This window comes from Triplophysa rosa, linkage group LG17 (assembly GCF_024868665.1).
Source record: "Triplophysa rosa linkage group LG17, Trosa_1v2, whole genome shotgun sequence".
NCBI lineage: Eukaryota > Metazoa > Chordata > Actinopteri > Cypriniformes > Nemacheilidae > Triplophysa > Triplophysa rosa.
Genome location: NC_079906.1, coordinates 20,741,601 through 20,764,752, shown reverse-complemented (window position 1 = coordinate 20,764,752; position 23,152 = coordinate 20,741,601). Strand labels below are relative to the sequence as shown.

At 38.9% G+C, this 23,152-nt stretch overlaps 2 protein-coding genes across 6 annotated transcripts in view; both read left to right on the top strand.

Moving 5' to 3' along the window:
* The window catches only part of ccdc120a (coiled-coil domain containing 120a), a 37,969-nt gene extending 28,909 nt beyond the window's left edge, over positions 1 to 9,060 (top strand). For 4 of the 5 annotated variants that reach the window (XM_057357457.1, XM_057357458.1, XM_057357459.1 and 1 more), the window contains exons 7-11: positions 1,198 to 1,254; positions 3,254 to 3,395; positions 3,516 to 3,617; positions 3,942 to 4,970; positions 6,493 to 9,060. In XM_057357457.1, coding sequence (XP_057213440.1) covers positions 1,198 to 1,254; positions 3,254 to 3,395; positions 3,516 to 3,617; positions 3,942 to 4,970; positions 6,493 to 6,598 — 1,436 coding nt within the window. In that variant the 3' untranslated portion in view covers positions 6,599 to 9,060. The remainder of the gene's footprint in view (positions 1 to 1,197; positions 1,255 to 3,253; positions 3,396 to 3,515; positions 3,618 to 3,941; positions 4,971 to 6,492) is intronic. The other variant, XM_057357461.1, reaches the window with a different exon arrangement.
* Positions 9,061 to 9,411: 351 nt separating this feature from the next.
* On the top strand, positions 9,412 to 22,908 carry abcd1 (ATP-binding cassette, sub-family D (ALD), member 1). The gene is made up of 10 exons (XM_057355889.1): positions 9,412 to 11,336; positions 11,756 to 11,936; positions 13,463 to 13,605; positions 13,984 to 14,155; positions 14,560 to 14,654; positions 16,771 to 16,916; positions 18,441 to 18,586; positions 18,709 to 18,793; positions 19,555 to 19,680; positions 20,080 to 22,908. The coding sequence occupies exons 1-10, from the start codon at positions 10,422 to 10,424 to the stop codon at positions 20,312 to 20,314; spliced, it is 2,244 nt and encodes a 747-aa protein (XP_057211872.1). The 5' UTR covers positions 9,412 to 10,421; the 3' UTR covers positions 20,315 to 22,908.
* The last annotated feature ends 244 nt before the right edge of the window (positions 22,909 to 23,152 follow it).

Sequence of the window (23,152 nt, the reverse complement as noted above, 5' to 3'; positions counted from 1 at the left end):
TATAGCATTTTTAGAATGAAAAGCATTGACAATTTTTGTGATGCAATTATTATTGTAATATATGAGTTCATTTGCAAAAAGTATATTTTTTAATCGTGCATTTCAAGTAATATCAATACAACTGCAAAAAAACACAGCTAACTAACACAACAAAACAGAATAAAAACATGATAACATAATAAAAAACATGATTTTTGAGTTTTTGCAAATAAACTCTTCAAATATAATTCAAAAATATTCCTCTTTTTTTCATTTTATCTGCATTTCTAGATGCATTGTGGCCATTCTAGTTCAGTGTCTGTTCAAATTTAAAGGGATAGTTCACCCAAAAATGAAAATTCTAATTCTGTCATAATTTATTTACCCATCATTATACAGTAAATGACATTGTTCTGATGAACACAGAGAAAGAAATTTGGAAGAATGTTAGCAATTTTCAGTTCTGGGACATCATCTATTACCATAGTAGAAAAAAATCATTGAATATTTTTTGTTATTTGTAACACAAACTTTTTAGCTACACATTTAACTACCATTTAAATTTTTCCTACGGTAGTCAATGATGTTCCAGAACTGAAAATTGCTAACATTCTTCAAAATATCTTTCTCTGTGCTCACCAGAACAAAGTAATTTACACAGGTTTGAAACAACCTGAGGAATGAGTAAATGATGACAGAATTTAAAATTTTGGGGTGAACTATCCCTTTAAACATTTAACCTCAGGAGTGCCAAAGTCATCAAACAGCATTACAAGACACATGAAAGCTGTGAGAAAAAGCTGTGGTTAATCACATAAAAACACGTGAAAACAATATGAATATGAACTTGTTTTCTCTGCAGTATTTGAGGTCTGAAAAATACAGAGCATCTTTTTTTTGTCATTTTCTGCAAATAAATGCAAATAGAAACTTTTTTATTTAAAACTTGATATGAACATTGTTAGTAGTCCACAGAATAAAACAAAAATGATAATTGTACCTATTGACTACCTATAAATAGTAATTTAAGAAAAACTGAAACTAATTTTGAAATGGTCTTTTAATTTTTTCTATGCACTATTCTATTTCTATATCTTTTTTGAACTTCTGGTGACAAAACCACAAAGCATGACTAGACTGGATACAGATCAATGGTTGTGTGTGTTAATGGTCATCATTTATCAGTTTGGTTACATAACACAATGTTTATATCTTCAGATAACACGGTAAAGTCAGAGAGTAGCTCCACGTCAGATTCAACCAATCAGGACACAGGTGAGTTATGGGACAATTAACGTGGTGCGTTAGAGAGTGAGTTAAGAAGAATTAAATGATCAGATGAGTTTTCTTTCTTTCTTTCTTTCTTTCTTTCTTTCTTTCTTTCTTTCTTTCTTTCTTTCTTTCTTTCTTTCTTTCTTTCTTTCTTTCTTTCTTTCTTTCTTTCTTTCTTTCTTTCTTTCTTTCTTTCTTTCTTTCTTTCTTTCTTTCTTTCTTTCTTTCTTTCTTTCTTTCTTTCTTTCTTTCTTTCTTTCTTTCTTTCTTTCTTTCTTTCTTTCTTTCTTTCTTTCTTTCTTTCTTTCTTTCTTTCTTTCTTTCTTTCTTTCTTTCTTTCTTTCTTTCTTTCTTTCTTTCTTTCTTTCTTTCTTTCTTTCTTTCTTTCTTTCTTTCTTTCTTTCTTTCTTTCTTTCTTTCTTTCTTTCTTTCTTTCTTTCTTTCTTTCTTTCTTTCTTTCTTTCTTTCTTTCTTTCTTTCTTTCTTTCTTTCTTTCTTTCTTTCTTTCTTTCTTTCTTTCTTTCTTTCTTTCTTTCTTTCTTTCTTTCTTTCTTTCTTTCTTTCTTTCTTTCTTTCTTTCTTTCTTTCTTTCTTTCTTTCTTTCTTTCTTTCTTTCTTTCTTTCTTTCTTTCTTTCTTTCTTTCTTTCTTTCTTTCTTTCTTTCTTTCTTTCTTTCTTTCTTTCTTTCTTTCTTTCTTTCTTTCTTTCTTTCTTTCTTTCTTTCTTTCTTTCTTTCTTTCTTTCTTTCTTTCTTTCTTTCTTTCTTTCTTTCTTTCTTTCTTTCTTTCTTTCTTTCTTTCTTTCTTTCTTTCTTTCTTTCTTTCTTTCTTTCTTTCTTTCTTTCTTTCTTTCTTTCTTTCTTTCTTTCTTTCTTTCTTTCTTTCTTTCTTTCTTTCTTTCTTTCTTTCTTTCTTTCTTTCTTTCTTTCTTTCTTTCTTTCTTTCTTTCTTTCTTTCTTTCTTTCTTTCTTTCTTTCTTTCTTTCTTTCTTTCTTTCTTTCTTTCTTTCTTTCTTTCTTTCTTTCTTTCTTTCTTTCTTTCTTTCTTTCTTTCTTTCTTTCTTTCTTTCTTTCTTTCTTTCCTTCCATCCATCCATCCATCCATCCATCCATCCTTCCACCTACCTACCTTCCTTCCTTCCTTCCTTCATTCCTACCTACCTTCTTACCTACCTTCTTTCTTTCTTTCTTTCTACCTACCTACCTACCTACCTTCTTTCTTTCTTTCTTTCTTTCTTTCTTTCTTTCTTTCTTTCTTTCTTTCTACCTACCTACCTACCTACCTACCTACTTTCTTTCTTTCTTTCTTTCTTTCTTTCATTCCATCCATCCATCCATCCATCCATCCATCCATCCATCCTTCCTTCCACCTACCTACCTACCTTCCTTCCTTCCTTCCTTCCTACCTACCTTCTTACCTACCTTCTTTCTTTCTTTCTACCTACCTACCTACCTAAGTTTCTTTCTTTCTTTCTCAATACTTTCTTGAGTACAGCTGTGGAAATATTTGAAAGACCACTCAATTGCTGTCATCAATTTAATCAATACCATGATTAAATATCATGGAATTTTTCTTATTCTTAAATAATATAAAAAGTGTAGTATCGTGTTGTTTAAAAATATATATGAACGTGTTTTCTATGCGGTATTCGAAGTCTGAAAACATGGCATCTTTTTTGTTATTTTAACCAGTTTGTCTGATTTTTATTTTTCTACAGATAAATGTAAATTAAAAACAATCTCTGATCAATCTTTGAAATGGTGTCACTAGTTCAGAGAATGAAAAATGATCCTTTTTCTATAATCACACACCTATAAAGAGTAAATTCAGAAAAACTGAAATAATGTGGAAGTGGTGTCTTTCAGAGCTGTATATTTTCTGGTTTTGGGGGAAAAATGTATTTGGAAGGTGTTAGTATTTTTAGTTTTTCGTGCATTTCAAAAAATCTCCACGAGGGAGAAAGTGTGACTCTGTGTCAACCTCTCTCTCTCTCTCTGCACCAGAAGAAGTCTCTGACAGCCTGTCACCCTCACACTCCCGGCTGGTGTTGGAGAGCCCAGACAGCAGGTTTTCTCGAAAACTCTCTCCTGTGGAAATCTACTATGAGATAAAAACACGTCGCAACTCTGTGGCCAGCTCAGCCAGGTACACTTTTAACAGATTACATCCGACACAATACAAGTGTTAAAGAACTGTTTATCCCTCTAACACCATTGTCTGGTAGATTCATAAGACGACCTAACCACACTTCTGTTTTTCTCCCAGCCCGAGTCATACACTTCCAAGGAGTGTGTCGAATTTGGAAGGTAGAAGCGTACCAGCAACTCCACTCCTGTCCCGGAACGGACTAACAGGAGTGCACATCAGGTCACAAACACACACAGGGCTTAAGGCATTATTCATTGTAATTGGAGATGCTCAGCTAATGGTTCATATTACATTTAAAAAGGACGGAATTGATTATGGCACAAACGTTTAGACTTATTTGCAATAACGTATAATTAAGTAATGTATGCGGTTAATCGTAAAGCCCCATTATTCTCCACTCAATCTAATTACATGGACAGAGCGGATTGTTGCTCCGCAGTTCTGGGCTGCAGCTGTAAACCTTTCCTTCAGTTTATTTGTTTCTTCATTGTAATGTTTGAATTTGTTATAATATTATTTTACGGTTGTTGTTTATTTGTTTAGGTCAGAATCCTCCAGCGGCACTGCTCCTGTGAGGCAGTGGTCAGACAATCCCGAAGCGTCACAGCTGGCGCCTTCGCAGTCTCAGGATCTCCCGACCTCCTCAGGGTCCCACGAGCCAGGGGGCTCGCAAACACGATGCAGCAACAGCTCAGAGACGCTGCTAGACCGGAACGCCACCGAAGAGGGAGGTCAAAGGTCGAGAAACGGGCCGTACAAGAGCTCAGAAGCACTGTTAGACTCCGCTTTAAAACAGGCACAGATGAGCAGCCCTGACCGCAAGGTCAACGGACACGCCGAACCGGGTCGCGTTCGCTCGGCCGCGGGAGGATGGGGAACGAACGGAGGTGGCGGTTACAACGATATCCTCATGGATTACGTTTGGGGAAAGCAGCAGAAGATGCAGACTCAGCGACAGCAAAGACTGCAGGTCCAGAACGCTCCGAAAACTCGCCCGTGGCCCAAAGGTTCCAACGCTCCGCCCCCTCCCTACAGGAATGGCCAATCACAGCAACTTATTCTGGGCCCTCCGGCCTATAGCCCCTTAATGCTGAGGGGTAAACCCGGCGAGCCACGGAGGGTCAAAGTGAGCCGCACAAAATCCTGTGGCCCGTTTGTTCCCCTCCAGCAACACCAGCAAGAATCCATCCTGCTCTCGGCCTACACAGATGCACACGCGCCCAATGCAAACGGGACGCATAACCAGCAGACTGACCACCCCCACAGACCGCCCCACTACCCCTTCGAGTCGTCTGCCCCCACAACCCCCGACGACCCCACGCGCAGCCTGCACAAGGCCCTGGCGCTGGAGGGGTTGAGAGACTGGTATCTGCGGAACGCTCTGGGGCAGACGGGCAGCGGGACGAAGGGGAAAGAGGGAACGCAGACGCAGCGCCGGCGCACAACGTCCTCTCTGCATGGCTCTCACCCGCATCCGCCCCTCAAACACCAGCCGCAGTCGTTTCAAGGAGACACAGTCTATACGCAACTGCCCCAGTCAGCCACGTTTCACGGGCATCCGCTACATAACAGGTAATTACAGGTCGGATGAAGTAGAATCTACATTCATGTGACATAATAGTGAAAAACGTACCGAATAAAGATACGAGATGCTAGTTGACACTAGCAACAGATTTGCAGAAATAACTTCAACTCCTGCCCGTTAATTTTAATACACTCAAAAAAATCACTTTTAACTTGAGTGAGAATAAAAAAAAAAACGCTACTTGATTAATTGCTAGCTGGTTGACTGTAGGACTGTCAAACGATTCATTGCGATTCATCGCATCCAGAATAAAAGTTTGTGTTTACATGTCTGTGTACGGTGCATATTTATTTTGTATTTATAAACACACAACATACATGTGTATATTTAGGAAATATTTACATATATTTATTTATACTTATCAATCATTTTAGTCATATATAAACGTTTTTTTTTGTTGTTGTTTTTTAGGTCCTATTTTGGTTTATGTGGTGTCCAACAACAAGTTAACGTACATACAAGGTGTAAAAACACAATTATTTTGTAATAGGCAGTTTTCTTACCTTACTTCTTGACTGACTCTCAAATGATTCGTTCGGTGAATCATCCGTCTAATCCCCTCTTTTCTGCCAGCCTTCTCTGATCTGATTGGTCAGATGGTCTAGTCTGCTGTGATTGGTCTACCGCGAATGAGGCTCACGAGCTACAGTGTTTGGGGGAGAAGAGTGAAGTTTTCGTGGGCAGTCCGAGCAAAATGTAGGCGGGGACTATATGTACTGACGTAAATCCGCGGCGGTTCGCAAATACGACTAGGGACGACTCGTTTGCGTGATTCAGAATCGACTCCCTTTTTTTTCAAGCCAATAACTTTGTTATTCATTCACCTTCGGCTTTAAAACTTGGCAGACTGCTTACATTCACACACGGCAACATTACACACTGCATGAAATGTCATTTACATGATCTCGTAATATCTACTCTTTAAATATGTGCATGTATGTGAATGCGTTTATAAATACAAAATTATTATGCACAGAACACAGACATACAGTATATTATGTAAACACAAACTTTTATTCTGAATCACATTAAGCGTTTGACAGCCCTATAGTTGACTTTAAAAAACATCTCATATACACTAAAAATCTCTAGTAGATCTTACCTCTAATTTTATTTTAAAACGATGTCAAATTTACAGTTTAGGTGACAATTATGATATATTTTATGGGGAAAATCTCATGTACTTTTACAGTAAAATATTGTTCAAACAAGTTTTTTTGGAAGTTAAAAATACTACAGTTACATGTACCATGAAAAACACATTCCCATAATTCCGTTTTTCTTTTACACTCTTTACATTCTTTTATTATTTTTCTATAATCATGTCTTATCTTATATTTCTTACCAGTTCTTAAAGATTTCCTACATGTACTAAGCTGTTTTACGTTACTTTTAATGTGATTTTATAGCATCTTTTATTCTGTATGTTAATTAGGTACATTTTTTATTTATATTTTGGATGTGAGATACGCATCACATTTTAACATTCTTCTTTTTTGTTCCAAATAGGACGATGGAGCTTTCTTTGTTTCAAGAGACCTTTTCATCTAAAATGCAGGAGGTGACACTTCAAGAGACGAGTACTGACAGACCCACACCAGGCACGCTGGTCTAACATGCAAACAAACCAACCCTGCACACACACACGCACGACCGGTGCATCTCATTGAACACAGAGACTAAAGCAAACACCAGCATCTGTTTGTATAGATTGACAAAATGAAAGCCTCACACCATCTATAGTTTAGTAATCTTCCCTGTCAATCATCAGACGTCGCAGCAGGTTCTGCCAGCGGTTAGGTGGAGAAAGAATAAAAGCCACTAATATAATATGTCAACATTCCCATTTGTAGCAAACAATTTCTATAAATGACATGAAATAATTTCCAGCTGTGTTTCAATGCATAAACAAAGAAATACAGTTTTGGTCACTGTTTGTGACGTCCTCAAGTTGCTCTGGCCCTTTGAAATTAATCAGGATCCTCATAATGTTTAAAGGAAATAATGTTTCTATGCAAATTACATTTAAGAAGCCTGTGTGTTGACACGTTAATACCGTGATAAAAAAGCCAAGCCAAATCTTAAACTTTAGACTGTTAGAGAGCCAATGACTGACAGTATTTAACGAAATTTATAGTATCTTTATCGACAAATTGGAGTATGGAAAAGTATGAAGATGCTCATTCAGGGTGATGTCATTAAGAATGGCACAACGGTCGCTGTGCGGCTCAATTGAATCTTTATCTGTATCACTCATGGTTTGTATAGCCTCAGGATTAATTACATACCAGTATTACCAAATGCAATGAGGGAAAAAACGGATAAAATCAAGATTAATGTCTAACATCGCATTTTATATATTTAACAAAAAGCGCATTAAATCATGTTCAACTCAAAAGAAAAATGTTACATGCACATATAAATATATTATTTGAATAATATATTTTTTTGCATTATCTGTAATGAGAATAATCATTAGTAATAATGAGAAATACAGAACATCAGGGCATATTAATAATGAGAGCTGTGTTTATTTCATATGAGAAAAATGCAAAAGAACATTGTGGTCTTAATAGGCTTTGTTTTCTTTATGCAAATTATTTTCCTTTTTTCGTATGATTTTTGGGCTAAAATATGACTTGTCAAGATGTATAAAAGACCACTAGGAGGAGCCTCTTCATCTGTTTTGGGGGGGTTTCTGGATCTAAAGCAACAGCCTCTGCAGATGTATGCAAAACACGCTGCCGGGTGCAGAATAACCAGCTTCTGTGTACCGTCTTAATTGCAATTGTGTGTTGTTTCTCCTATTGGATTGACTGCCGTCGTCAATATTTACTGTATTTCTCAGTAATTACATTGAACGGAATGAACAAGACTAGTTAAACAACTTGGGATCTTTCCGATACCAGTCATTTTCCCGCACCGCCCTTTCAGAATATAATTTCTTTGAGGAATTGCCATACTCGGAATGTGGTTGAGCGTATTAATGCCAGGATGCCAACATTGACCATTGTGCCTAGCAAACACAGAAAGTGGAGAGGACTTTACTCATCTCCAAAGGGAAACATGACTTATCATGGTGGATTTCTCAGATACAGGTTAAATATTAGGCTCCTGCTTATAAAATACCATCACATTTTACTCACTCTTTAGGTTAAAGACTGAAAAACGACAATAAAAAAGAGTTGTGATTGCTGGCTGATCCACTCTATTATTATGGTCTGCTTTGTTTCTTATAGTGGTAGTGTTCCCTTTGATAAATCCTTGCTATTCCAATGCATGCAGGTGTCTGTTAACGGTTATTCCCTTTAAAAAAAACTTCCCTCTTATTCTTTCAGCTTGTTGTGTTGTTATTGACAGCATCACGTAGGTCACTTAAAAGCCTCTACATGTCAGATGCCTTCACCGTAGAAACACGCTGACAGTTGAACTTACCGAAGCAATCCAAACCTTCTCAGATGCTGAGCGCAGAGCTCAACCTTGTCACCAAATGCTGCCATGCTTGTCTCAGGACTACATAGAAAGCTGCTTTGATGGCCTGTCCAACACCATTGGTGCACAGAATTTTTTTAAAAACTTTAATTTCATGTAACCAGACTTTAACACACAACTTAATGAGAAGGTTACTGAATGTTTATGCTTGTTGAGAAATGTTTTTCTTCGAGTTCATCTAAACTAACAGTACGTTTATGATCTAATAATGTTGAACAGGATAGAAATGACTCGATTTTATTTTTGATTAAGGTCATGAATAAAAACACCGAAGGCAAATAAAACAAATGACGTTTGTAAAATCTTTGCTTCTGTATCATGGTACCAAATGTTGACACGTTTTCAAGATGTTTCTTCCATGTTTTGGACCCTCTTCAGATTGTGTTTCATTTAATTCTGTATCTGAAACACTTGTTGAACTCTTATTGCTTGTGTGTGTGATCACTTTTGGAAGAACCTTTTCCAAATTGTACATAATTTGCTCTTTCCTCCTTTGTTTTGACATTTTATATCTCTATTGAAAAAAAACATGAAAGAACCAAGACTGTACAAAGTTTGTGTATAATAAAGTGTTTTGGTCAGATACGTTTGTTTCTGTCATTCTTCATATATTCTATACACGGACAAACAGACTGACACATTTTATGCATGGAAAGAATTCCCATAATGATCACAGTATCATGGCTAAGTAAAAAGTACGATAGCTAAAGCTTATATCGTGAAGCACACCATTTAAATTTCATAGATAGATAGAGCCATACATTATAGATACTGTAACATAGGCTGTACGTGCATACGTCATTAATCTCACGAGAGAAACCGCAGCGCAAAGTTATCACGGTGTAACAATAAAACGGATAGCGCCAATAAACGCATAAGATAAGACAGTGATTGTGAATGTGAAAAGAGCCTGTCGTGTAAAGGACAGAGTGAACTCCACCTATCGGCGCAGTTTAATGTCACTGTCACGGCTGTTTTTCTTGTGAACCCCGGTGCGTCTGATTCACGCGTGTCGGACTCAATGAAACACGATTCGGACCATATGGGGGGTTGAATCATAGAGACGGTATGTGATCGTCACCATGTGGGTCTGTCACGCTTCAGCTCTCCTGTCATATTTCACATCTGCTTTGAAATGACCTCCGGGTAGCAGATCACAGGAAAAGTTCATTGAGGAAGTTCAAGTGTATTAGCCAGCAGCGCTAGCTCGGTTTAAACGACTCTTGTTTGACATTTACACGCAGTTTAATTCACTCACAGTGAAGATGTAAGGGTGTAAATGGTATTTGGAATAACGTTTGTTCGGTTTTGTGAGGCTGTCGTTCGTGTTTGTACGGTGAGTTCGTTAGCTCGAGCGCTGCTAGCGGTTCCCGTGGACTAACGTTAGGTTACCTCAGGACGAGTTGTTTGACTGGTTGTTTTCAGGACGTGTTTTACATTGATTTAACCACAAAACAACAACAGTATTACGGTTTTAATAAGCAAGTCATACTCTTCTCCGAGTAATTTTCTAAATAGCTAAAAGTTTGATCACTTTGTCTAAGGGGAGAACTCCAATAGACACAAATGAGTTGTTTGTTGACATAACGACACACATAATTTACGACATTAAATATACATCATTGTAAGCATTGTATAATTGTTGCGGTTAACATTTCATTTTAGTCTTCTATGCAGACTTTGATATCAGATATGTTGAGACCTCTCAAAATGTGGGGTCACAGAAATAAATAAATAGGGGGAAGTCTCCACTGCTCTCCATCGAATCTCAATGCTGTCGTTATGTGTTATATAAGAAGTATAGAAGGGAAATTGCTATCAGTCAATTTGTTTTGAATCTGTTTCGAGGTATTTAAGTTGGTTTACAAATAGAGTTGTATTTTCATTTGATTTCATTGGTTTTAAGATTTCAACTTGCGTAAGTATCAATAAGCTACAGAGAGACCATGTCTGTATACTCAAAACTGCCTTCGCAGCTGAATAAACCTCTTGTGAGAAAGACCTTTCTCCTCCTTGTTGCCCTGTATGGGGCGAGGAAACTTTCCCCTTATGTATATGGCAGACTCGCAGGAAGGACTAGTAAGCAACCTGCAGCCGCTGACCCGATTACCTCCAACGGAGAAGTTGCGGAGACAAGAAAAAAGAGAAGCTCTCCTGCCGTGAACCGAGAATTCTTGGAGAGGTTGAGATGTCTCCTGAGAATCCTGTTTCCCCGCTTCTTCTGCAAAGAGCTCGGCCTGCTGGGTTTCCACTCGCTCGCCCTCGCTTCGCGCACCTTCCTGTCTATTTACGTGGCCAACCTGGACGGCAAAATCGTGAAAACCATCGTGCAGAAAGACTCCAGGGCGTTCGTGGTGGAGCTAACCAAGTGGCTGCTCATTGCCATCCCGGCGACGTTCGTCAACAGTGCCATTCGATATTTGGAGGGTCAGCTCAGCCTGGCCTTCCGCACCCGGCTGGTCACCCACGCCTACATGCTGTATTTCGGCGATCAGACGTACTACCGGGTCAGCAACATGGACGGGAGGCTGGCAAACCCCGATCAGTCTTTGACAGAAGATATGGTCATGTTTGCGGCCTCGGTGGCTCATCTGTATTCGAACCTAACCAAGCCCATTCTAGATGTGGTGGTGACCTGTTACACGCTCTTGAAAACCGCCGAGTCCAAAGGTGCCAACACCACATGGCCCTCCATGATAGCTGGTATTGTGGTGGCCCTCACCGCCAAGGTTCTGAGGGCTTTCTCTCCTCGCTTTGGTAAACTGGTGGCTGAGGAGGCCAGGAGAAAAGGCGACCTGAGATACATGCATTCACGCATCATCGCCAATTCGGAGGAGATCGCTTTCTACGGTGGTCATAAGGTATGAATGTTCATTGTTTGGTGAACTCATTTCGTGTGCATGCAATGAGAAATGTTCCTGAACCGGGCGGTCATGTGATCAGAGACCATGTTTATAGGGCACAAAGAGATCATGTGACGTGTGAACCAAAAAGAAGCCCATGGAATTGGAGCAAAAGTCTGTGTGCGCCTTTGTGACCCACAGCTCCGCACATGATCAGATGTGACCCCTGAAAAGACAGATTTTTCTTATTAGTACAGAAATATTGTGAATATGTTGTCGGTGTGATTCAGAAAGCCAAGGTCAACTTGTAAGTGCCGATTATTGTTGTGCGAGTCCACTGGCATATTCTTCATCTTGATGTTGTCTTGTTGCCTGTGTTTCTGTGTGTATGCGTGTCTGCGCGCGTGTTGCCGTGTCTGCGCGCGTGCCCTGCGCAGATCGAGATGTTGCAGCTGCAGAGGAGCTACACCGCGCTGTCCGAGCAGATTAACCTGATCCTGTTCAAGAGGTTGTGGTACGTCATGCTGGAGCAGTTTCTGATGAAGTATCTTTGGAGTGCTTCGGGTCTGGTCATGGTCGCCGTGCCCATCATCACTGCTACTGGCTACTCGAAATACGGTATTGATTGAATTCTGATTATCTTGACTTCCTGTCTTCGTCTATGGTTTCATTTCAAAATGTCCTTGAACACCTTGATATGTTGATCCTAAGGGGACTGTTTTGTAGGTTTTTATTCCATGTATTCTGTTACAGGGTGCCAAAACTTCAAAGTATAGTTTGTAAAATAGGGATGTAATGATAAATCGCGGCACAATTTACTGTCGTACAAAAATGTACGTCATTGTGTTGTTGAAGTATGATGATGATATTTGATGATGAGATTATGATGTAACAACTGGTTGATTCTATTGGTTGAGCTGCCAACATGTGACATGCGTCAACATATCTAATGCTTTATTTATTGATTTTAATAAGGTGCTTTTATTGCCCTAATTGCTTTTGTAATATATTATATTAAAATTCAGTTGTATTTTTCAGTGACAGACCTTTTTTACTTACTTTTTCAAATTAATTTACACACGAGGGCTTTTCACACTGCACTTAACCCCAGGTTATCTTCATTCTAAACCCCACTTTTATCCGCGGGTAAACGAACGTTTCACACTTGTAATTTTGAAGCGGGGTTATCCCCGCATTTTACCCGGGATTATGAAACCCTTCTCCGAAGCAGGGTTAGCATCGCTTTTGCAGGGTAACCCCGCATTGCGGTGCCAACGTGTGCGGTGTGAAACGAAGCGGGGGTAGAATGATACGACCAGACGCTTAGCAACAGACACCCAATCAAAAACTGAACAGCGCTTGCCTCATTTCAAAAGCTGTGCACACACAGTCACAGAAACTCCGTGCGCTGTGTAAACAGTCCTTTGAATTTTTTATTTATGTAAAAACCCAGGATTTGCAAAGGGTCATGTTTTCCCGGATGCAGAACAACAAGGTATTCGGTTATTTAAAGAGACCACGCACTATTTTTATTCCGTCAGTTTGACGCTGCAGTATTTATCCAATCATGACTGTTGACACCGCAAATTAGAATGTTAACCCAGGGTTTAGTGATGTACAGTATGAAACATCAGGTTATGAATACCCAGGGTTATCTCTTAACCCCTGGTAAATTATAAGCAGTGTGAAACGTGAAACAGATAACCCAGGATTCTGTTTACCCGGGGTTAAGAATAACCCGGGGTTAACGATTTCAAGTGTGTAAAACCCTACTGAAGATGTAAATAAAACATGAATGTTGTCAGCTCTATAACAAGTTGTAGAATACAACAGACACTTTATTTAAATATTGAAATTCATTTCAATCTCAGTTTCAATTTCTAAATTTTGTTCAAAACATTATGAAATTATCGTAACTGGGAACCCGTGATCATGTATTGTATTGAATAGCAGTTTTCACACCTGATCTGCACCAGTTGTGATTTAATACAACATGTGCATGTCTGCATAAAATGAAGCACTTTTTTTTACTGATGGGTGATGTGACATGGGTCAATTGGGAAAAACGTTGGAAAACCACACGAGTCACTTCAGCAAAGGCCTGACTTCTGACTTATTCACTTGTCTGTGTGGTGTCTAAACAGATTCAGAAGATGTGAAGCAAGCAGCGCTGGTCATGAAGGAGGAGGATCTGGTGAGCGAACGCACACAGGCTTTCACCACGGCCCGGAACCTTCTGAATGCTGCAGCTGATGCAGTGGAGAGGATTATGAGCTCCTACAAAGAGGTGAGATTGTCAACTTTGACTTTTCTTCAGTTTTAACTGTATTTTACTGTGCACCTCTCATGGTTTAGAAAACTGGTTTGTTGACTTGAGTTGTGGCATTAATGGATCTGTATTGAAAGTGTATTTTTGAGCCGATGCAATTACTCCATGCTGTTTAATTATTGGTTATGTGATGTGGGAGTTGAAAATATGCCATCGTGTGTCACGATATTCAAAAATAAACAGCACAAATCAAATCAAGCGCTGCCATTTCCGGACTTGTCATTTCAGTCAAAAAACCATGGCTGATGTGAATATCAGAAGTGGTAGTTTTAGTGGGAAAGTTAATTGGACAGGGTTTTCTCTGCCTTTCCTGACTTTAAAACCTCCTGTCCACAGGTTACAGAGCTGGCTGGTTACACTGCCCGTGTGTATGAGATGTTCACCGTGTTTGAGGATGTGCGTGTCGGCGTGTACCGCCGCTCGGCTGAGGAGGTAAGGCCAGAGAAGACGAAAGAAGACCAGGAGGTGAAACACGGCATGAGAGTGGAGGGACCGCTGCAGATCAAAGGTACGACATGCGTGTGAAACATGTCAAGGCGTGTCATGGTTTTAATGTCCACCCCCCCAGGTTAGATTAAACCATCAAAATATGAGTTGAAGATGGAGAAAACACTCAACTTTAAAGGTATTTATTGGACAAAAACAACGTTGACAGGGAATGAAGAAAACATTAAGAACAGTTTGATCATGTATATGAATGCAACATGCATACAAAATTATAAACGCATCTTTAATAAACTATTTGAATAAAAGTGCAAGATGTCAATTTTACAAAACGAACTTCACTTTTGGTCACTACTGCACTATGTATGCCGAAGTGTACAGCATATAATGTGATGAAAACAGTACATTTGTTTTAAAGCTGAACATAATACCTGTTGCAGTGAGCTGTTGTCTTATCCGTGTGTGTAGGTCAAGTTGTTGATGTGGAAAAGGGCATCAAATGTGAGAACCTGCCCATAATAACCCCTACAGGAGACGTGGTGGTGTCCAGCCTGAACATCCAGGTAAACTCCTCTCATTTAAACACTTGGATTCTGCTTTAACCCAGGGCCAAACGTCCATGTCTATGTCATGTGCCGTGCAACTCGCACAATTCCTGTAAAGGAGACAAATGATTTCTGCGTCTATGCTGCAATATCTTGTTCTCATGTACAATAAATGCGTCTGGTCTGATGAAACATGCTGTTTTTTGCATGACTTCTGTGCATAGGCTGTGAATAAGTCATGAGACTTTTATCTGTGCGGATTTATTTTAAGCAGTTCTGATACCGGCGGTGCGGATGAGTTTCTGACCTTTGACAGTTCGAAGTTAAGACTTGCTAAGACGCCAGGAGAGAATCACATTGGCTATAGGGCTATATTTAAGTATTAATTCACTCTGTTATGCGGTGATATTTTTTCTCATCTTTTTAAAAAATATGTGGATGTAGTATGAGCGGCATGTACTCCGTTAAAGATAAAAGTAGACTTAATGCGTGTTGGCAGGACTTCAAGCTATAAAGTCAGCTAGCACGATAAGCGGAGCGATGGAATGCAGATCTGTTCTCGCTACCGCTGTTTTTATGCATATTTTAGACATCACCTGCAGAGAAACCCACTCTTTAACATTCTTCTTTAACTTTGCAAAAAGGGATGACATGACCGCAAGGCGAGCTTTAGCACGCAAGTCCATGCGCTGGACTTCAGAGAACGCGTTTCTTGAGTCTGGTTTGAGTGTCTGCTCCCTCATGATTAATTCATGTTTCCTGCTAAATTCTGAGAAATGGGTCACGAGCGCCACAGTGTGACCCCCCCGGTCTGCAGCGGACAATGTGCTGATTATACTCCGCTCGTGCGTTGGTGTGCTTTTAAAGTTTCCACGGCCGCGTCTTGATCCTGTGGTGCTAATACCCTCTCACGGCCCTGATGTTGCAGTCACGCAGTGCACATGACACAATGCACATTACCCACAATGCTCTCTCAGATGGTTCCTTAAACCCAGCAGCATAGCCAAAAGAAGGTCTTTAACTCCCGCAGGCCAGAAGGAAGAAAGCCTGGAAGACAGTGATGATGTCACAGACAAAACCACACTAGGAGTGAGAATAGATGGTTGAATAGAATTGGCGGTGTGCATGGTCGTAATCGAGACCATCTCTCTGCTGTTATATGTAATGTCCCGAGAAACATAAATTCTGTCTTTTTATACTTACGTTCGTGGTCTTAAAAGCTGTTTACTTTCTTCTGAAAGCTTGAAATACCCCTAGGTGCATTTTTCCATACAATGGATATGAATGTTAACCTCCAAGAAGGTACCATTAACTCTGCAATATGACTGTATTCCAAGTCTCATATGAAATTGCATATTCACATCACGTTCGCTTATGATATGCCAAGTTTTAAGATCTCTAGAGATAAGATCTTTTATATAACTTGGAATGTTTTAATCTCACTTTTTGGAGTAAACAGTTTTTTTTTGGTTGTAAACTATAAACGTTTAATTTTTAGTTCTTGCTGTGGCCCTGCTTTTAGATGATGTGAACCCAGATGATTCACATTGGTTTAATATGCTGAAGGTCTTTTAATAGTAATTGATGCTATTGCAGGATGCGGCGCGGATTTGTTTGTGCGTGTCGAGTGAGTGGCTTTAACATAATGATAGGCTGCAGAGAGAGAGTTCTGCGCAGTGTGTCGTGCTGTACCGAGAGGCCTTTGAAAACCATCAAGCTTTTCCCATCAGAGCGACTCCTTTTAACCCCGCGGTTTTACTGAATTTGTAAACACATTTGGCTGTTTCCTGTGGTTTGTCCCTCCATGCGTCTTTCTCTCTTTTTCTTTTTGTAAGGCTGTGTTTAGTCCACACGATTTTGACAGAAACCATAATTGTAGATTTTTTCCTTTTGATTTTGTGATCACGATTATGCATTTTTATTAGTTGAATTTACATTACAATATCAGACATTTGCATAACATGTCTAATATAAACTGGTAATGTGATGAGAGTAAACCCAAACAGCATTGTTTTGCGATCCATTGAACGTTTCAACGAACTGTGCAGTTATGATGTGTATTATGGGATGTGTTGCTTACGGTCACGTGTCTTCTGTAACAGTGCTGGGGGGTTTTACTTCTCTGGTTTTGCAGGTTGATGAAGGAATGCATTTGCTGATCACGGGACCCAATGGCTGCGGCAAAAGCTCTCTGTTCAGAATCCTGAGCGGACTGTGGCCGGTCTACAGCGGCGTTCTCTACAAGCCTTCACCTGAGCACATGTTTTACATACCTCAAAGGTACCGCTGTGACCGCACACCTGAAATCACTCTCACGACTGGCTGGATCTTACAGAACAACAGGCAGATAGAGATATTGAAACTCTGTTAGTAAAAACGTATTGTTCGGGGGGCAGGTACAAAAATCATTAATAGAATTTATAAACCAGAATCGGAGAATGATTTATTTGTATTAATAGGGTCCAAGAACTGTTTGGGTACAAGCATTCCTCCAAATATCTTTCTCTGTGTTCAACCAAACAAAGAAATGTATACCAATTTGGAACAACTAGAGAGTGAGTAATTCATGACAGAATTTTCTTTTTTGGGTGAACAACCTCTTTAAAGAAAATGCCACAAACACGTCTGTTAGCTGAATAATACATGCATACTTTGAAAACCAAAATGCCATACTTTTTTCCGACACCATCTGATGAGGATGAGCTATTTCTTATCTTGCGTACTCTGTGGTACAGAATGGTATGTAAATGCCAGTTGCATGCAGACTGTGAATTGGGATTTGAGAGCAGAAGGCAGGTGATTTTTCTTCGTGTAGGTTCACGGCCCTGTGCCGAGACACAGTCTGCTGGATTTTGTTTAAGTATTGCGATCAATTAGAATGCAGAAACGTGGGTGTGCGCGCATGTGTTTATTTTCATTTCCCACGCCGTGCCAGGTTAATTAGCACTGATGAGAGTGCGATTAAAAATGGAAGCACAATCCAAAAGCAGTCGGCACATATGGTGCTCCTGTGACTGTGTTATATGTCGGCTTCATTACAGAACCGACAGGAACACGCTCTCACTTCCTGCTCGGATCACACAACGAGATGTGTCCAACGTTATTTTAAATCAGCTGCTGTCTGTTATTTTCCCGACTGCTGTGCGATGAACATTATATCAAGGCTGTTAAAAAGGAAAATGTTAAAACGGGAATGGAAATTGTAAGGAATATTATTGGACTTGATTCTAGTCCAATTATTCTTTGCTTTTTCAATTTATTTGCATTTATATTTATTCAAAATAAACATGGTTTTATCCATGTTTCTTTTAATGTATATTTAACAAAGGTAAATGACAAATACTAACCATGTATGCTGTCTATGTTGCTTGTAATTGGGTTGAACTTTTTTTTTACATGGTCCGCTAGACTTGTGGACGTTGGCCGAATAACACGAACACCATACAAGGATGTAATTTACACATTTTTCGAGCGGGCTACACATTTTTAGCACCAATTTCAGCCTTGTTGGCTTGGTCGTATTCAAGTGAACACAGATGTTAGAGCACCGAGGATTGATGGACACATAAATCAAACACAACACAGCCAGACTGATCACACAATGAAAATATCATTACGTTCACAGCAAGAGATCTGAACGCGTTATCCAGCAGTGAAGTGTCTTCTTGAAAAGAATCCATCTGATCCATTAAATTCACAACGGTGTCATGATGTTTCTTTGAACTCCTCATCACGAGGAGCCAGCCGATGATATCTTGGATTCAGGTTGTTATTGTGTGTTTGTTTGCACTTGTAATCATGCAGGCCGTACATGTCGGTGGGAAGCCTGCGAGATCAGGTCATCTATCCTCATTCAGTTCAGGAGATGCAGGAGAAGAACCTCACAGATCAGCAGCTGGAGGAGATTCTCAAAACTGTGAACCTCCGCTACATCCTGGAAAGAGAGGAAGGTGAGTGACATCACAATGGCCTCACATTAGATGACAAACATTACATATTGTGATTTTATTTATTTACATATTTCTTAATTAATAAACTTAAATGGAGCAGTAAAACAGTATTACGTCATTAGGTTGGGATGCAGTGAGCGACTGGAAGGATGTGTTGTCTGGAGGAGAGAAGCAGAGGATGGGCATGGCAAGGATGTTTTATCACAAGTATGATCCATAGATTTTACATTTTTGACATTTGACATGATAAATGTATGATTTGTGAAATTATTTTGTCTGAATTCACAGTGAAAGCTGTAATATTCTTTTAAGGCCTCTTTACTTTAGAAAAGGGTTGGCATTGTTTTTAACCTTGGGTTATAAAGCCCCGCTCTAAATTGTGATGCCAAAGATGTGCATTATAAATTGCTAACCCAGGAACAGTGTGAAACAAGAAACAAAATATCCCAGGGTTAACCATGACCTGGTTTAACAGTTTCAGGTGTGATGATTTTCCCAATGTGATATCATGTAGTTATTGTTTTTTTGGTCAATACTAATCTTTATGTTCTTGCAGTAATTATGGCTAATCGTTTTTTTTATGAATATGTTTATTCCTAAAAGAAAAAGAAATACTTTCAAGATGCTAAATGCTAATGTATGCAAAAACTGCAGGAAAGAAAAACGTCTCATGGTTTTCATAAAGTCATTAAAGTGATAAAATATTCAATTACTAAATGTTATTAGCATTTAACTGTGTCTTGTGGATTCAGTGCATGATTCTGGCATTTTTACAATTTATAATTTGCATTTGAAGCGAGCAGCTGCTTTGGGGGAGATTATGGTTGAACCACAAAGATATTTATTAACCAAGTAAGAATATAATAAAACAATTCGACTGTGTATTCTGCTTTTAAGTCTGTTTAAAGAGTCCCCAACAACTTCAGTTTTTGTACTTAAAGCTGATAAATCGGATTTATCTTTATCAGACCCAAGTATGCTCTCCTGGATGAGTGCACGAGTGCTGTGAGTATTGATGTGGAAGGCAAAATCTTTGAAGCTGCAAAGGACGCTGGGATTGCGCTTCTGTCTATTACACACCGTCCTTCTCTCTGGTGAGTTTTCAATCGTATGAAAATCAAGAGCAGTTTCTTTATTGTAAGGAAAAGAAAATATTTTCCGGGAACTAAGAACTTTTATGAAATATATGGAATTATAAAGGGGCCATATTACAGAACATTTCTTTTTGGCTCTTTTGAAATTCAAGTGTTTGATGTGCTGTGTAGTTCACAATATAAAACACCCCCACCAGATCAAACAGAACATTTATAGATGCATACAATTTGTGAGTGTCTTCAGAAATCGCACCATCAGCATCAAATGCCACAATTTTGTTTTTTCGATTCCCTGTGTAGAATATGGTCCCTTTGAAAAATGACAGAAAATAAACTCGGGAGATTATTTTAAATTTTCACTATTTCATCCACACGTTTCATTTTTCCCTCCGCTCGCAGGAAGTACCACTCCCACCTGCTGCAGTTCGACGGCGAGGGCGGCTGGCGCTTCGAGAAGCTGGACGCCTCCACACGTCTCTCCCTGCAAGACGAGAAACACCGGCTGGAGACGCAGCTCTCTGGAATTCCCAAGATGCAGCAGCGCCTGGCGGAGCTGTGCCGCATTCTGGGGGAGGACAGCAGCCTGCCGAGCCCGGAGGAGGAGAACAGGATGGTGGAGGAGAAAGAGAATTAGCAGGAGGAGAGAGAGAGGGGGTGTCTGCTGCTGGAAAAGACTAAGGCCTTATGAAGTGATTTACAGACTCAAGGCCAGGTGTGTGTGTGTCATAGATCGAGTTGATTGTTTCGCTAATAGGGTTGGGAATCGAGGACTGATTCCTTTTGTTGAAACACAAAAGAAGCGGGAACGAGACCGAAAGATTTTCATAAAATTCGTTTCTTTAACGATTCTGAAACTCCTGCCTTCTTCCGCCGAGTCGAGAGGGTACACTGTAATGAAATATGTAAAGCGCACATCAGAGCCGTTGTCATGGTGATCAGTATGCATCTTATTAGCTGGGCAACTTTCTTTTTTTGTCAATTGAAGCCAGTCAATGCACATTTTAGGCTTTATGCTGCTATCTTTGCGGTATCAAGCCTAAATATAAGAAAAAGAGATAACAAAGTTAGTTACAATAAATGTGAATCTGCTGTTTTTCCAACAATTGTACACTTTATTCCTCACTATGCTGTTCTGCTGTCTAACATGATCTCCAAATTTGACAACTGGGAAGTGAACGCAATAAGAGTCATTTTCAAAATATTGTTCGTTCACTCCTCAATATTACTGAAGGAACCACCAACAGAAGCGAATCGGATCCAGAATTGATTCATTCTGAGTTCACTTCATTCAGACTTATTATTCCCTTTGCAAGTTTCTAAACATAAAACGCACAGCAGGGAATTTCTAAAGCATTTGTTAGCTGCACAAAGACATTGCATTCAGTGCGCGTGTTGTGTTTGTTTATATGCGAGCGTGTGTTTGATGGTAGTACATCAGACTGCGTGTGTTTTTCTGGGGGGGCGGGGATACGAGACAGCTGCCAACTCGACCAGGTGCGGCTGATGATGAAAGCACCTATGAAAGCTGTTCCTCTGCTTCGATCTCTGAAGAAATCTCTGGAGATCTGCGGGACCCTGTTGGCTGTGTGTGTCTTTAGGGAAAGAGTGAGAGGCAGTGGTGATATTTTGGCACTTTTAAGGAGTCGTCACTCATGCTGTCTTTGAAATCCAGAGCCAGGTTTTATTGCAGAAAAGTATATATGATATATAATCATCTTTGTTTTCGTCAGACTCTAGTAGATATTTGAACGATTACCACATGCACATTTACAGTAACTTTTGCCTTAATCCAGTGAAGTTTTACTTTTGAACCCTATAGAAAGCGTTAAGTGTTTGATGGATTGGAATCTAAAAGATTTGTTTTGAAAGAGCCGGGTCAGTTTAAAACCAGGTGGGAATAAAGAGATTGGATTTTCAGAAGCACAACTGTCAATTGTATTTCTGAATTAGATTTCCAAAAGTCTCTCTGACATTTTTATGGGTTGACGGATGACTACTGTATATCAGAGTTTGTTGAATTGATCTCAGCTTTGGGACGCATAATAGAGTCACTTTCACAAACATTTTGGCCCCTACGTCCGTCCTTCTTCCCCTCCCCATTGGATGCATAAAATGAAAAGATGATGTGCATGTAAACATGGTCATTAAGACGTTTCCAGTATAAAACTGTAGCTTCATTTCATTTGAAGAGATTATTTGTTAACGTTCTAAACAGTCAGTGCGAAGCACTTTAGGAGCAAATGTTTCCATTAAAATTTAATTTCCCATCATTTATCTTCATAAGATAGACATCAGTTGAACTTGAATCTCTAATTATGTCATTTAGAGGAGAATGTTTTTCTAATCATTGAAGTTTGGCGTTCGAATGTTGTAGAAAATGTCAGAGGAAAGATGCGCTAGGAGTTTTTTGAAATGATAAGCAAGGGCTTGATTTTCTGGTTGTCTTTGACACCTTTTAGTCCAAAGTGATGCAATCTGAAACGTGTGTTTAAATGTGATGACCACTGTAGCCAATCTTAACAATGAACGAGACTCAACCAGCAATTTCTTTAAAGTGTCCTTAGCATTTCAAACCAAAATGCTTTTGTCTATTGTTGCATTTGACCTAGAAAAGTCAGTCTCTTGAGATGTTAGACTATTGATGATAGAATTACTGCTCTTAAATAAATAAGCTTAAAATAAAATATCCTAGTATATTGTACATGGACATTTATAATGTCTGTGTTTCTAAAATATGTTTAATGTGAGATTTTGCACAGAACATTTTAAACCAGAATTGATCTTTTCATTGCAGTGATTAGTTACGGGACATTTCAAACTAACATTATACTTTTCCTAACAGAAACGTGTTGTGTTTTCTTTGGGTTTAATACAAATGACTAATTGCAATGTAATTGATGACTATCATTATTGTAACCCTTGCACATTTGCCTGAATTATTAAAAAAACATTCTTGCAATTTAATAAAACGTATCCTCTTGAGAACACATCTCTCTGTTCTTTTGCTCGCGTTTATGGCTTTTGCAATCAGAAAGTAATAAAAGTTCAAGAGTGAAAGATAACTTTCTTTATACATACATTGTAAATTGTGATAGATTTTTAGAGAAAGCTTTATGAAATATACACTATCATTAAGACGTTTAGAGCTATTTATTCTTTATGTGGAAAAAGTACATATTGGTAAACTCATTAAAACCTTGGAAAAACTAATGTAACTTTGGAAATTATGTTGTGACTAAAGAATATTACAAATAAATCAAACTGTTATATTTTGATCATATTTCGTGAATTTGTAAAACTGTTCTTTTGTCAGTTTTTCAAGCAGCTTCTTGAAGTCTTACCCTAAGGTTCTTTTAAACAGGTTTGAAGGACTTCCCATCTATTCCCGGCTCTACGTTGTCTTTCCTAGTCATCCATTTCAAAAGCATTTTTTTATCGAGTTTTCTGTTGTTGTAATATAAGAAATGAATAT

Excerpts from the sequence above, each read along its gene's own strand:
- abcd1 (XM_057355889.1), top strand. The coding sequence starts at position 10,422 with ATGTCTGTATACTCAAAACTGCCTTCGCAGCTGAATAAACCTCTTGTG. Across the intron at positions 14,156-14,559 it reads GGGACCGCTGCAGATCAAAG|GTCAAGTTGTTGATGTGGAA; the intron begins GTACGACATGCG and ends CCGTGTGTGTAG. Across the intron at positions 16,917-18,440 it reads ATGTTTTACATACCTCAAAG|GCCGTACATGTCGGTGGGAA; the intron begins GTACCGCTGTGA and ends GTAATCATGCAG.